Genomic DNA, 15,356 nt, shown 5'->3' on the forward strand with positions numbered 1-15,356 from the left:
CCTCCAAAGCTTAGGACTTTGGCACATCATGCCAAATATCACAGAGAAAAACAAAAACATTCAAGTTCCTGCGTTCCCGGGCATTTCTTTAAACACTGCACTATATTTTCAATCCTTCTCTTCGTGTGCCCAGTAAATACTTTAGTTAATACCTTCGAGCACTAACCAGGAGTCCTCACCTTTTCAGTGCTGGTCTGCTCGCCAGGAGCCTGCAGACGAGGGCAATGTGACATAAATGTTAAAAGAGGTTTCTCCTGAGGCTGGCACAACACGTGTTATCCAGGGGAATAAAGTTCTGCAGGAAGTAGGAGCGGGAACATAAGGTTGGTATTTCTTTATTTATTGGTTCCAGTAATTGGCTAGAATATGGCTGAGCAGTTGGATGAAAATAATCAATAGTTCTTGTCCACTAATGAATGATTTTCCAGCAGTCGCTAGTGTAAATAGGTTTCATTAAAACAGCAAATCCTCCCAAACAAGAAAATTAACGAGAGCTTATGAAACCTATGAAATTGCATGGGTCTGAATTTCTGACAGCAATGACAAATATCCGCTATTGTTATTTTTGGTAAACAGATTTTCTTTTCAATTCTCAGTCTTGTCACTTAAATAATAACAATACTTAGCAAATCCATTATTCCTTTCCCAGAAATATTCATGTGCTTCAGGCCTTAAGTCTGCAAACCGTGTCAGCCGCCGGCCAGCAAAAGGCTCCTTTGCCGAGCAACCCCCATGCTCGACCACCGCCCTCGGAAACGGCGGTGATCCGAGTTCAGCCTTCAGACGAGCTGCTTCGAATCAATGGAGCTGTTGCTTTTCCTGACTCCCGGGAATAACACGGTGTGGAAACAACCCATGGTTGGGTCCAAAATAGAAAACTGAAAAAAATTATTGGTTTTGGCCAACCTGGAACATGCCTCTTTTTACCTTTATTTTTTCCTAGAGGAAAGTGAAACTCTTCATCCACAGGTCCAAAAAGCCCTGAAGCCACTTGGTCAGACATCTCCCAACATGTTTTCTCAGTTTCTCAGTTATTGCTGGATGAATCAGAAGTTCTTCAGGGAGCAGTGAGGATGTTTTTGCAAGTGGCAAAACCCAGGTTAAATCTCAGTGGCTGAAAAAGCTCAATTCCAGTATCTGCTTCTTGCTCCCAGAGGAGATTTCTTCTCCTTCTCCTTCTCCTTCTCCTTCTCCTTCTCCTTCTCCTTCTCCTTCTCCTTCTCCTTCTCCTTCTCCTTCTCCTTCTCCTTCTCCTTCTCCTTCTCCTTCTCCTTCTCCTTCTCCTTCTCCTTCTCCTTCTCCTTCTCCTTCTCCTCCTTCTTCTCCTCCTTTTCCTCCTTTTCCCTTCTTCTCCCATTCTTCTTTCTCTTCCTTTTCCTCTTCTCCTTCTTTCTCCTTCTCTTCCAGCTCTTCTGCCTCCTCCTCCTTCCCCCTAACTCACCATCTCCCTTTGGTCTCCCCTCCCTTTCCTTCTCCCCATCACACATCACATGGTGGATGCAGGAGGCTCTCAAAGGCAAGAGCAGGCTTTGGGCACCATTATCCACACCAGCAGCATTGGCCAGAAACCAGGGTGTCAGCCAGGAAATCGTGTTGGTAATCTCCTTCGAGGAGGAGCTCCCATTTTTCAGGATGGTCAGTCCTTGCAGGATGTGGATGAAAAGAGAAAGCATTTCATTTGCTCTTTGGAAGCTGGAGCTATAGATCAAGACCCGGCTCATTCCCCTGAAGGCTGGAAATGGTGTTTTTTTTTTTGTTTTGTTTTGTTTTTTCAAGAATTGAGGCTATACTCTGTGAAAACTAAAACAGTTACCTACACTTTCATCTAGAGGTCAGCAGTAGAGATTTTTCTCTAACAGCTGGATAAATCCAGGCTGTTAGGGCTGCTCCTTCCCACTCTCCTCGGTTATTGCTTTTTATTACATGAAGGGTGAGGAACAAGCAAATACCTCCTCTTCCCATCTTTGCCCTTGCTTGTTTGCACAAAGCAGCCAAATGTCGTCCTGCTGACGCTTGGGACCCAAGCCCTTTTGGTGGCCATGATGTTGCTCTTTGGATGCCACGGTCTGGATGCAGATGCTCAGGGCTGCTTATTCCTAGCAGATGGCATAGAAAGGTTATTTTTGTACAGCAAGACACAGACTGGTGGGGACGTAGACCTTTGTCTACCATGAAAGAGGCAGCCCTGCACCTTGCCCACCAGGGTGGTGGGTTGTGCTTCTTCAGAGCCTTTAGGGATGTCTTGTCACCAAGCCAGCACATCGTCCTGCCACACATCACTTGTCCTGCGCTCCCTGTGGGCTGGTCTGGGGAGACAGCAACCTCTACGTCAGTCGCATCCTGCTCAAGGAAAGCAGCTCCTGGTCTTTTATGGACACCTCCGAGATGCTTCTTCCCAGGCCCGTAGCTGAGGACAGGTCCTTCAGCCCTTGAGATGTTCCCTGGGAGATGAGTGGCTCAGCCAGAGCCTCACAGACTCCACTCTGCATCTTGGAGACTCAGCTTCACCACCATGGACATCCCAGGCTGCTGAACCTCTCCCTGTCCCCACTCCTCTCGCCTGGCATGGGTGCCACGGGACTGGGCTGCCTTTTGCTGCCTGATCTCAGATCTCTGGCAGGAGGTTTTCTGAAACCACGCTGCACTCCTGCGTCCGTGAGCCTGCAGCTGTAAATCCTGTGCCTCTGCCATAAGCGGTGATTGAGCCTGTCTAGCTTAATTTATTCCTTCAGAGCCCATGCAGTTATGGCAGAGATGATTGCCTGCTCAAGGAGCAGCGCTTGGGATGAAATCTTTCCCTCTTGAGAGCTCTGCTGGAAAAACACCGCAGCATTTGTGAACCACCAGCATCCATACATACCCTGTATCCTTGCCTGGACACTTTTCTGCGACATCATCATCCCTCCTGACCTCCCTTTCTCTCCCTTCCTTAATCCCTTTTCTCTCTGTTTCATTTCTACCACTGTCCCCTACTGTTCGGGCTCCTCATTAGGTGATGGAGCAAATCATGACAGCGATGCTGCTGACTCAATAGCTCCTTGGGGTGCCACCTGTGCAGCTCGTGGCTGTCCCACACAGGCACCCAATTTCAGGCAGCAGAAGGGGAAAAGGAAAGCATGGTATAGGCGTGCATTGAGCAGAGATTTCAACCCCACCTTGGGGTGATGAATTATGGAGCTTCAGTGGTCTCACACCCCCATGGACCTGCCCTTCCCAGCAGCTCCATTACCAAATAGCCCAAATTCCCTACCTGGGACCCAGAGAGGGGCTCAACTTAAGCTGTGGGTGCTGAGCATGAATAATTTGTCCCTGGGGGAAACCCCCCCATGCGCCCCCGGCCCCTGCCTCGGTGTGGCTCTGGAGCCCAGTGAGAAGTGCGCTGTGTTGTTTGTCACCTGAAGCACTTGAAAAAATTACACAAATCCATCAAAGTAATGAATCTTCTCAGTGGTGGCAAATAGACAGAGACAGACAGGCACTCAGCCGAAACAAGTCATCTTTAAAAATTAATACAAAATAAACAGCTGGCCTTTTGCTCCATTTCCAGGTGACAGCTGCGTGGTTTGGGCGAGGGAACGGGCTGGGGATGGGTGATGGCTCTCAGGGGGACCGCATCCCTGGGGCAGGGACGTGTCCGCCTCCGTGTCCCTGTCACTGTCACGGTGTCACCTCCATCCTCAGCAGCATCTGGCTGCTCCGGGAGCGAAGGAGCAACACAGCAGTCGATGCTGCATTATGCTGATGACTGCTTAAGAAATAACCAAATTTTCAGGAGCGCTGAAGCCTCATCACCTTCCTACAGCCTTGTCGGGCTCCTGCCAGCCCTCGCAGCTCTCGAATCGGTTTGTCTGCCTCTGATGGAGCTGGTATGCTCCTTAGGGGACAGACTGCGCTTGCTCTCACGCCTGCATGCTGCTTCTCACAGTGTGGGCTCAATAAATAATTAATAGTGGTGCTGCTGCCTCCTCCAAGCTTTCATTTCATTACCCAGGTATAACGTATCTACCTATAAATGTGTGTATGTGTGTGTGCACAGATATACATACCTCTCTAGGCATTCAGTGTATACACGACCAGCACACAGACCGAGAGGTGATGGGGGTCCCGGTCCTGCTCCCACCCCATCTCCTTGTGCTTGCACCCTGCTCCAAAGCCTTGGTCCTGTTCTCAGCTGAGGCAGCGCAGCAGCGAAGCACATCAGGATGGGGGCTCCTGCTTCAAGCTGCAGGAAAAGCAGTGCATACCTGGGGAGGTGCAGAAAACAAAAAATTGCCTCAAAATGCGCAGGAGCTGACCAGAAGGTGGTGGGAAAAGATTTCCTGAGCCCTTTGCAGCAAACAAGTCAGTTTTCATTTTCTCCCTTTTTCATTTTTTTTCACAAAAAAAGCCCATCAGTGGGGAAAAAAAAATCAAACCCAGCTCTCATTTGAATAAAAACCCAGAGAAATTTAGTCATTAGCTTACTGGCAGAATGAGTTTTAAGTGGGCTTCTGTACATTTTTAAACATTCTTGTCGCTGCTTGATCCCAGCATTGCTGCTTCTCCATCGGCCACAGTCCGGCCCCTCCGATGGTCTGAGAGGCAGGAAAGCAGCAGAAGGCAAACTGCTCTCGACCATAAGCATCCCTCTTCTGCTCCAGCCGCTCCCATCTTGAGGCTTTTTTATTTATTAGCCTGCAAACAGGCGGGCGCGCCGGTACCTGCGGGGCTGCCCTTGCCCTGCAGAGAGCGCGGGGCTGGAGAGCGGGGAGAAAGACGGATGGATCCTGAATTGAGTCGAATTTATGGGGCTCCGTGATTCCTGCTGCCGTATGTCTCCGGGAAATGACACCACCACTTCAGGAGCAGAGATTAATCTGAGCCAGCAGGAGAAGGACAAAACAAATCATCTACTGCAGGAATCTCATTTGATGCCTGTTAGTAAAAGCACCGGGATGAATGGCTTTTGTAAAGACCGTACTGCAACATGCTTTTTTTTCCCCCTTTACTCTGTTGTTCTGCAAATTGAGGTCTATGAGGTGTGTGGCGGAGGCAATCCCGGGGTCGCTTGCGGACAAGGTGCAGGATGAGACGTTTCCAGGAGTTTTTGCGCTGAGGCTGGATGAAACGCAGAGTGTGGGATGTAAGAGCAAGAATGGAGCTGGAAGCCAAGCTAGAGCCGGGATGCTATGAGTGTGCACAGGGATGGGGGAGAGGTGGACACATCCTCACCATGCCATATATCAAACCCGCTGCTTTTAACCATGGGATCACCTGAAGGTCAAGGAGAAGCAGCAGGTTGTGAGGGAGGGACTGCAGGTCTCCGGGGACAGCACGGCCTGTGCTTCCAGGGCGTCACCTCCATACGTCCAAGGAAGAAATCCTTTATTGAAAAAACAAAAACAAAAAAAAACATTAATTCTCAAGTTCTGCAGAAAATGGGGTCAGGGCAGCCTGCAAATCCAGCCCCTACAAACCATCCCAATGATGCTCCTTTTCCTGCCCAAGCAGCCCAGCTGGATGCAGCCCCGGGGCGGCAGCGGTACCCAGCGCTGAGCACTGCTCCTGCACGATGCTTCGTGTCCCAGCTCGATACAGAATCAATTCAATTGATCTTTTTTTTTAAGGTGCAGCCTCACAACGGCTGAGACTGTGTAAGATGCAGCTAAGCATGCACTTCCACAAAATAATTTGTCAGGCCCCGCTGTAGAAACCTAATGACGGCTGTAATTTATTGCTGACAGATGATATTTATCACAGCAGCATCCCCTCTTTCTCTTTCTCTGTCTCGTTAGGAATGGCATCAATAATGTTTATTGTAGCTTTTAATTTTTTATCGTTGGTATTCTTACCTGCACTGATGATGGCTGGCTGGAGATGAGAAAAGGCATTAAAGCAGACAGAGGCTTTGATAAGTATTCGAGGGTGAATAATGAAGTTAGAAATTCTTCCTGCATGCTCACACTGGGTGTACATGGTGGTGGAGCACGCCCCAACAGCAAGGAAAAAGTGGGGTGTTTCCCCCCAAAAACCTCACCCACTGAGTCCTTCTACCTGTGCAAGGTCTGCAGGGATGCTCAGAGCTAGGAAAAGCAGTGGGATTGCCTCTAGTTTACCCCCAAACACCTCTCCCACAATGGTGCTACAAGCAGGAGCATCCTCTGCAGCGCTTTCCACCCGCGCTCGTCTCACTGCTTGGTGCACAGCCTTGCAATCGAGAACACCTCCGAGTAAATGTTATTTACTTGTTTTTTTCTGCCCAATTTGCCATTGCCCCGCCACTAAATGAAGCTCGGCATTCCTCGATAGATGTTTGCATTTTGCACACAGCCGCTTTTCACACCTATTAAGTGATGCCCTGGTTAAGCTGAAACCCGCGCGTGTTGGCAGTTGCTTCGCTGCAGGGGGTTGCTCGCTGCCTTGCTTGAATTTTCAGGTGTTTGGACGGGCTGACAGCATGACGCCCTCATGAAAAATGGTTTCGTGCAGGCTGTACCTCGCCATTGAACTTGCACCGCTCCGATTATCCCGCACCTGATGCCAAGGGGTCAGAGGACTCGTGTCCCTAAAAACAGCTGACCCCACCACGCCCCCAAAGTTTTCCCATTTCCCCATTTTCTTGCACTTTTTGCTAACTCTCAAGGAAATGTGTTGCAACAGGTTTTGATGCCCTCTGAACCAGCGGGACCAATGCTTCCCAAAGGGAATTCCTTCTTCCCTTTCCAGACATGAATAATTACCAACCCGGCGGTTATTTTAGCACCATTATAGGAGCCTCCCAGACTAGCTGGTCATTTACCGATTAGATAGACGTTGCTCACATTGTTCATAACTGATTACAGGATTGACAGTTTGGCTTTCACCCAAAATTCGGAGTTCCAACTTAGCATAATTAAAAGTGAAAGGCGGAGCAGGCTGGGGGAAGGGGATAGTGCCTGCTGACGATTTAGCTAACACTGGTTTTATTGATCCCTGAAAAGCCTCTGATGTTGCAGATCACTCTTTATAGGGCAATAAAGTTTATGGCTCGGGTTGTCTGGGGGGGAGTAACTTCTACGTGTCCCCGGTGGCTCTGGGGCGCTGGCAGAAGCCATCTCCTGCGTGGTCCCTGGCCTCTGGGAAGGCAAAAAGCAGGTCACCATTCCAGAAATTTGGATTTGCTGATTTTCTACCTAGAATCCCCACCCCAAAGCTGGAATTTGATATTTGTCTTGAAATCAAAATTCCAGAAAAGCAATGATGATGAAATTAGAAAATTAGAAAGTAATCCCTCCTGTGTCACAGTGCAAGCTTTTCTGCTCACAGAAAATATTATTTTACATTATTCTACTTTGCACTATCCCATCCCGTCCTTCTACCACATTCTTTCTTAGTTTACCCCACAAAACTTTGGAATTTGTAATGCTTAATATATCCATAGCCTTCCCTGCATTTATTCTCACAACACCTCTCTGCTGCGGGCTGGGATTGGTAACCCCTAGCAGCACAAAACAATCCAGCAATTTGTCCACAGCAATAAAAATTACCCACAGCAGGAGCAAGATGGAGCTTCTGCATTCTCCACAGCCAGCACGAGCGATGCAGCAGGCGGCTCTCGGTCTGCAGCCTGGGGAATGTGAGTGATGGGGACAGCGAGCGGCCGGGGGCACTTCGGGAGGGGGCTGAGGGCTTTTTTCTCCTCCCAGCCCCTCCACACCTTCTCTCTGACCGCTGCAGTCCCGATGTGCTGGCGGAGCTCTGGTTCCCGGCCCTGTGGCTTTGAGCTCATTTGTCAAACCCAGAGATCTTCATGAAGGGCTGTTACCAGAGCATTTACTTCCCATCTCTCATCCTACCCTGTCATCACCTTCCTAGATTAATTAAGGAAAAAAGACAAGGCATCTTGCCTCCCTTTTGTTTCTCCTTTCCCTGCTTTTTTTTTTAACAGCCCCTTCTTCTCCATTCATGCCCTGAGCACCGCTGAAGAGCAAAACAAGCAACACTCAACAGTTCCCTCTTTCCTCTCGTGGATAATATATCTTTTTTTTTTTTTTTCCTATGTCTTTGTGAGTGTAATTGGTTTGGTGAGCTTTGTCCTGACCATCAATCCTCCCCAACAGCCTCAGCTGCTAAAGCTAAGCCAGGAAATCTCCCCAGGCCATTGACCTCGGGCTGCTGTAGCGCTCGTTCCAGACTTACAGCCCCAGACCAGGGGCTGGTGCCCGGCCCTGCAGCACACCAAGGCTGCATGGTGCTGTGCGCCCCAGTTCCTACGAGTTAAAAAACAGGATATGGTTCTAAGAACAAGGTGTTTTCAGACAGCAGGGACACTGTGAAGGTCTCTGTGAAGGACTCTGTGAGCACCACCCTCTTCCCCGAACTGGCCTTACCCTCTCGTGCCCAAGGAGGCTTTGTGTTGGCTTCTGCTGTGCCTCTGGAGAGAGATGGGGACAGGTTTTCCAAGGGTTCGCTCAGGTGTGCTGGCAGTGGTCCAGGGGGGTTGGTTGGCCAGACCCAGCTGTACCCGTGTGGCTTGGTTTCAGCCCTACCTGCAGGCACAGGTGACTTGTGGAGGGTCCCTCCAGGCCCATCCTGGCTTCTTCATGTGCAGCTGAGGCAGGAGGGCTTCCTCCTCGCTAGCAGGGGCCCGACCCGGCTCACTAGCCCATGATGGTTCTTGGAGATCTTGCATGAAGCCTTCAGTGGGCAGCCAGGGTGCTCCCATGGGACATCACCCCCACGGCATGAGAGCTGCCATCACTGTCACAAAGGCTGCCCTGGCTCCCTGCACTAAAGCAGGACCCTACAGGAGAGGGGGAAAACATCCTGGCCCCTTTTCCCTGCTCTCCCAACGACTCATCTCCAGCCCACTCAAAGCAATGGAAGTCTCTCCCTGACTTTGCTGGACTTCAGAGCCAGCCCTGCCTTAGTGCAAGCTTGATCCCATGGCTTTGTGAAGCCATCAATCTCCATCATCTCTGTAACCCCAAGCCACACATGGCATAAAGATGCGAAGCAGCAGGTCCTCAGCTGATGCACATCAATACGGATCTCCTGTAGTTGGTGGAGTTAACTTACAACCAGCCGGGGAGGTAACCCAAAATGCTGCTCGGTGGAGCAAAAGAAATTTCTGCAGTAATTAGATCTGGAGCATGATTACCCAGAGGGAAACAAAAAACAAATGTGGGTGACAGATATTTCCAGGATAACTGCAGTTATTAATGCTTTTCTCTACCAGTGACAGGCACCAGGGATTAGTATTGCCTGAAAAAGTCTGGTTTAGTGTGGGAAAAAATGAGGGCTGGAAATGAAGCAAGTAGAAGGCCATATGCTGCTCGGTGTGCTCAGGGGGTCCTGGGAGGATAGCTTTAGCCAAAACAACAAAAGGCAAGTATGTGAGGCATATGTGAGGAGAAACATGAACCTGTTGCTTATAAGTTACCAGTTTAAAAGAAAAAAAAAATTAGGAACCTGCTATTCTCTATTGCACAAGTTCACCCTGAATTAGTGACCCTATTTGTGAGCGCCCATCCACCGCTCAGCAGTCCTGGGTGATAGAGCTGGGTCTTGCGATAAACATCTTCAGCTTGGCCTGAGCATGAAGCCGTGCCTGCCCTACTACCTCGTGTTATTTGGGTGGTAGCACGAAATATCAGCCTTCCATCACATACCGTGGAGCCTTTTCCTCTGTGTTTGCTGCAAGAGGAGACGTCCTTCCCAGCCTGAGGATGGTGGGAAAGGCACGGGAAGAGCTTGCATTCAAATGAGCTGGCCCATGGCCTTGCTGCGCAGCTTGGGCAAGCAACCACGAGCTCAAAATGTGAATAAAAGCACAGCTGAGAGCTGTGTGTGGGCTGCTAAGGGTATGGGAATAGCACGGGCTCAACCACCCTAGGGTTTGCTGTGGGGTGTGCACACTTGTAAACATCTCCCTCTGCTCCGAGAGCGTCAGTCAGCGCGGCTGGCTACCGAGAACCATATGGGCTCCCTGAAAAGCATCAGGTCCTGTTTTAATAAAAGGTTTGGAAGCGAGTACGGCTAAAACAACAACATAGGCTAGGCATTAAAATGAGGACAAGGACGTGCTTTTTTTTTTTCTTTCCCCTTTCAAATGTAAGGAGTGCTGACATTTAGGGAGTAATAAGATTAATCCCTAACATGGTGATTTGCCAGTAAGTGCAATTTGGAGCAAACTGTTTGTGTTCTGCCGTCTGCCCTGGCTCATCCCCAGGGGTGCTAGCAAGGGCCTGGCCTGGCAGGCAGAAGGTCCACCCAGCTCATCATCCATCTCCTCCTGCAGCTGAATGCTTTGGGGAAAGCACAAGACCTTTACAGCGGGCAGCTGCACGATAACCTGTCCACAATGAAGCTGAAATTTAAGCTTAAAATCAGATATTTAAAAGACCATTCAAAATACATGGCACCATCAGGGCTCCTAACCATAATTAGTCTTCTTGGCTGCTGAAAAGCCACTTTTATCTTCATTTCTCCTGTGGATTTGATTGGATGGGCAGCTCCTCAGCTGGAGTATATGCATGGGGTAAGGCACAGTGAAAGCCCATGTACAAAGTATCCCACCTGCATCGCTGGAGGACCCACTCCAGGCTGACGAGGTGACAAGAAGGTGCAAGATGCTCCTGGGGAGGTGGGAGCAGCCCTGGCTCATGGCATCAGCACTTGGGATGCAGACAAAGGAAGGCAAATATAAAAATGGGAGAGAAGAAACACTTTGGTGTGCTGGGAAGGGGGTAGCTGCCACCAAAAATACTTGAGCTGGATAATCATCACCGTCTGGCTTTTTGGGGTATTACTAACCACCATAATCTGACCTTGTCCTTGGGCATTCCTCCATAGCAGTGCCATCACCCATAGCAGACAGCCCCATCTGCTACAATGTCTTATTCTGCAGGCTGTCTGGTTTATTCCAGCTTTTGAGGCATTTAATGGTGATTTGGCTTTTTTTTTTTTTTTTTTAACAATGAGATCAGTTTGACACAAATTGACTTTTGCTGCTGATACTCTGGTTCTCCACAGGACACCTGGCTTGGAAATATGGGAAGACAGGACCAGTGTTTCCCACCTCACAGCTGGGCTGGCTTTCACAAGCTCTGGTAGATGAGAGCGTTTTTTAAAAGTGCCACTTACCTCCCTTCTGTACTTCAAATTGTCTCGAAACATCCCTCCAGGTACTTAGGAAACACCAAATCCTGGGCTGAAGGAAAAGCACTCCTAAATCCTGCAAGACAGTCACCAAATCCAAACATCTCACAAAGAATAATCAGAACATCACATAAACACCAAAACCACAATGCAGAGAAAGACAGAACCCTGTCTTCCTCACTCTGTGCACTGCTTTTGGTTTGGTCCTTGGTTGGAAAAATTCTCCCCCAGCTGCTACCTAGCAGAGCATTTCACTGAACATGGGGATTCCTATCCTATCCTATCCTATCCTATCCTATCCTATCCTATCCTATCCTATCCTATCCTATCCTATCCTATCCTATCCTATCCTATCCTATCCTATCCTATCCTATCCTATCCTATCCTATCCTATCCTATCCTCCCCTTTAGAAAACTGTGATTTGCTATTTGACTTGAAAACTGAACATCTTTGGCTAAATGATAACAAAATATAGAAGCTGGTGGGTGTAAACTGCTGGAACCCTGATCTGGTGTGGCTCTTTTTAACCTTAAAAAAGGAAAGGAAAAATCCCACAAACAAACAAACAAATGCAACTCTTCCACATTTCTATCACCCAAGATGCGGATGAAGAAAACTCAGACAGCTGGAAAGCTGCATCGAGGTAGGAGCTCCTGGAGCTCTTCCCATGGGAAGGCAAGATATTTATTTAAAGACAGGACTGAATTCCAACAGACACAGGGAAATGTCAAAATATTGCACAAGCAGGAAGAGGAACGAATACAATTGTCTCTGCAGCCTATGCATAATGAATAACTTATCGCCCGGGCAAAGCAAAAGTCATAATAAAGCAAGTCAAAGGAAAGCACTGCTAAATCAAGTGTTTACAGAGGGGAATAGCACTTTGTTCCCTGGCCAAAATGTATTTAAGCAGATAGTGTAAACAGAGTGCTGATAGGGCAGGTAGCAAAAAAAGCCTAACGGAAGGAGGGACAGCAAGAACCGGGCAGCAGCTGTGCCTTCCCCTGACCGCGGTCAACTGCACGCAGAGCATCTTGCCTGAGGGAGCTAGAGGAGGGGCTGGTGCTGCTGGTGCCAACCTCCCTCCAAATCACCAGGGAACCATGACAGTAAATTTAGGCTTAAAACCTCATTTTTGAATGGCTGAAGCCAGGTGAATGCCCACCCTCCCGCGTGCAGCGTGACTGATCCGCAGTAGAGCCGGCATATGATGAATTAAAGCCGTTGAAAATACCTGCTTGAAGCCATGTGAGAACTGCTTTCCAACAGAGATGCATTTTTGGGATGACAGCTGCATTCAGGATTTGTTTTGGAGATCACAACTGAAATCACCTAGAATTAAATTTTACTGCGGTATAGAATGGTGTATTCCTACCAATTCCCATTACAATGCCTTATACATTGCTCTTATAAATTTATTTTCTAAGCATAAATTTTCAATGGGAAAAAGTTTTGTTCAGCTGGCTAAGATTTTCACTGTTCAAAATATTAAGAGTACTGAATTCATTAAAAAATTCTTTTCAATTTTCTCCATTTTTTCCAGTTACTTCAGAACTGGCTGAGTGTCTAAAACAAAACAGAGGGAAAGAGATGATTTTTTCCCCCATTAACATATCTTTTTTTTTTTTTGTGCAATTTTTGTTCTCCACACTGCACTTGCTTTCAAGTTTGCATCCAGCCTGCGAGTCTGTGCACTACACATGTTGCCTCTGGGGGTTTCTTGGCTAGGACCCTGCAGAGTGAAGCCCCTGTACAGGTGTCCCTCTCTGCTGGAAGCTTGTTTTGGGACATGCAAATGGGAGAACAACTGGCTCATGGCGAACCGCATCTGCCTTTCCGCAGAGTCATGCTGTCTGTGTGCTGACGGCACGCCATGGATATAACGAAGATGAATGCTGCTGCACGCAGTACTAGAACCCAAAATAGAGTCCATGGGGGTGGAAGTTTTTTGACCCTCTGACTTCAGTGATGGGGATGATAATGACAAGAGCAGCACCGGTCTCAGCTGCTTCCCATCGGCTCCGCTCGGTGGAGAGGTTTCGGCTGGAGACTTCCCAGCTGCCTGGCATTTGGGAGGATTGCGGCGCTGATCGAGAAGGGATGAATTAAAGAAAAAAAGAGAAACCGTGATGAATTAATCCTTCACCATGGCATTAGCACAACCCCGCACCTCTCCTCCTCGTCAGCGGTGAAAAATGCCTCCTCTCCGCCAACAATTACCTTGCTTCGGCTCAGCCCTTCCAGCGCCGGCCCGGCGGTGATGGATGAGCCCCGGCCCGGCCCCGCCGCCGCCGCCATCTGCCACCCCCCCACCGACACCCTTGTTACTGCACCATGGATCAAGGGCAAGCGGGGGAAACGGTGGCAGTGATAAAAAGCGCCTGGAAAAGCATGAATTAGCCAAGGGAAGAGAGGAGATGAATGAAAAGGCGCAGGGCAAGGAAAAAAAAAAAAAGAAGGAGATGGAAAGGCAAAAGGGGATGGAGCTGGGGACAACCTGGTGCTCGTCCAGACCCCTTGCTGCACCCAGCTGGTCATTGCAGTGAGCCAGGAGGTGGGCGATGCTCGTGTAGGCTCAAGGGCTTTGGGGATGAGAAGGTGTGTAGTCACTGCCAAGCTCACCCAGGGACCAGCCTCCGTGGTGCCTGCAGGACAAGGCCATACGTCCCCGGTGACACAACCCTCCCACAGGCAGCTCCTCGTCTCCTCCTAGGAAAGGAAACCGAACCAGGTACAGTGAGTATCTATTACCTTACAGCAAGGGATAAAAGCTCTTTCCTTTCTAAAGGACTTCGGATAACTGTAGGGTTTATCAGACTTGATATTTATCTTGGTAGCAGGAAGCCAAACATCTTCTGTGGATTCCTCTTGTTTTGTTCTCCATAGGGATGCACTAGGATGTCGGTGAGGGGGAAGCTGGAGGAGCCTGGTAAATCTTTGCAAACCTCCCTTCTTCCTTAAGGAGAGGGAGATACAAGCCTCTGTGAAATCATGGTTTCGCTGAGGGAACTTTACCAGGCTGGGTGGAGAGCTTCCACCTCCAAAGACAGCAGACTGGGACCTGGTTGTCCAGCCCCTCCCTGGTAATTTTCAGTCTTATCACGTCTCTAAGACCTGCAGCTTGGGAAGCTCTGCCTTAAAGCGGAATCATTTTGGAGGGTAGCTGGTTACTTGCACTAAAAGCTCCGGATTAAATTTATAAGGGTAATAAGCCCATTTCACTTCACAGGTTTGATCCCAGATTTGCCCTGTGCTGCTCAGGTCAGAGGAAGCTTTATGTTTGAGCCGAAATCCTTCTTCAGTCGGAATTTACAAACAAAAATAATACAACAGAGGAGAGGCTGGGGCTTATAAAGATGCTCTGAAAATGCTCACACAAGCAAAAAGGGACCCACAAGAATTATTCTCCCCACGCCAGCTATGCCAATGCCCAGGGCACCGTCCTTGCCCCATCTGTCAGCCCAGCTCCTGAGACTGAACAAATCTCATTAATGGTCGTCAGATTTTGCCAGCGCTGTACAAGGGCCGTAATACAGCAAGCCTCTTTAAAATCAGAGATAAACCATTCTCTGTTTCAAGACACCCTGGATGCAAGGAACATAAACAACAACCGCTCAGGGATGCTGGAGAAAGGGCAGGCCAGCAGCACACCAGTATCTTGCTTGCATTAACTGTTGGGATGAGCCCACGTGTGAGCAGCCAGCGGCAATAAATGATCATTTCCTAAGTATGGGTGGAGAAACAAGCTTTCCTCAACTTAAAGCAACCACCAGCATTAATGCATTAACAATTAAGAGAAGATCCCAATTAGCAGAGATAGCCCTATTTGCAGGCAGAAGTAGCTGGGTTTACTCTTTGCCCCTTCCATTTAAAAGTGGCTTTGGCAATACTGCTGTGGAGGAGGCTTCCAGGCACATTCGGCAGCCCCTGCAAGGCCAGGACTGGTGGTGGCTTCAGGACATCCAAGGAAAAATCCCAGAGGGAGAAAAAGTAGGGGTTGGTCACAACCAGAATACACAGAGTGACAGAATAACAGAATGGTTGAGGATGGAAGGGACCTCCAGGGGCACACTGGGTCCAAATCCCTGCTCTAGCAGGTACACCTTGAGTGGGTTGCCCAGGGAACATTTTCCCAGGAAGCATTAATTTAGGAATAGTGAATTAAGTGTCAGGAATTCTTCATTCCAAAAAGCACATTTTGGAAAAACTTCCTCTGAACATTGCACAGGTTCTGAGT

The 15,356-nt window shown here is 48.8% G+C and overlaps 1 protein-coding gene across 10 annotated transcripts in view; it reads right to left on the reverse strand.

The window, feature by feature from the left end:
• Positions 1–324: 324 nt before the first annotated feature.
• The window catches only part of LOC125184459 (nucleolar protein 58-like), a 55,198-nt gene continuing 40,166 nt past the window's right edge, over positions 325–15,356 (reverse strand). Inside the window, exons 4-7 of one of the 10 annotated variants that reach the window (XM_067002215.1) lie at positions 13,617–13,828; positions 11,104–13,205; positions 5,254–5,362; positions 325–4,244 (exon numbers count right to left, since the gene is read on the reverse strand). In XM_067002215.1, the coding sequence (XP_066858316.1) occupies positions 1,125–1,721 (597 nt within the window). In that variant the 5' untranslated portion in view covers positions 1,722–4,244; positions 5,254–5,362; positions 11,104–13,205; positions 13,617–13,828 and the 3' untranslated portion in view covers positions 325–1,124. Of the gene's footprint in view, positions 13,206–13,616; positions 13,829–15,356 lie in introns of all 10 variants that reach the window. The other 9 variants (XM_067002209.1, XM_067002207.1, XM_067002211.1 and 6 more) reach the window with 9 other exon arrangements.

The sequence above is a fragment of the Anser cygnoides genome, chromosome 9, assembly GCF_040182565.1.
Source record: "Anser cygnoides isolate HZ-2024a breed goose chromosome 9, Taihu_goose_T2T_genome, whole genome shotgun sequence".
In the NCBI taxonomy this organism is placed as follows: domain Eukaryota; kingdom Metazoa; phylum Chordata; class Aves; order Anseriformes; family Anatidae; genus Anser; species Anser cygnoides.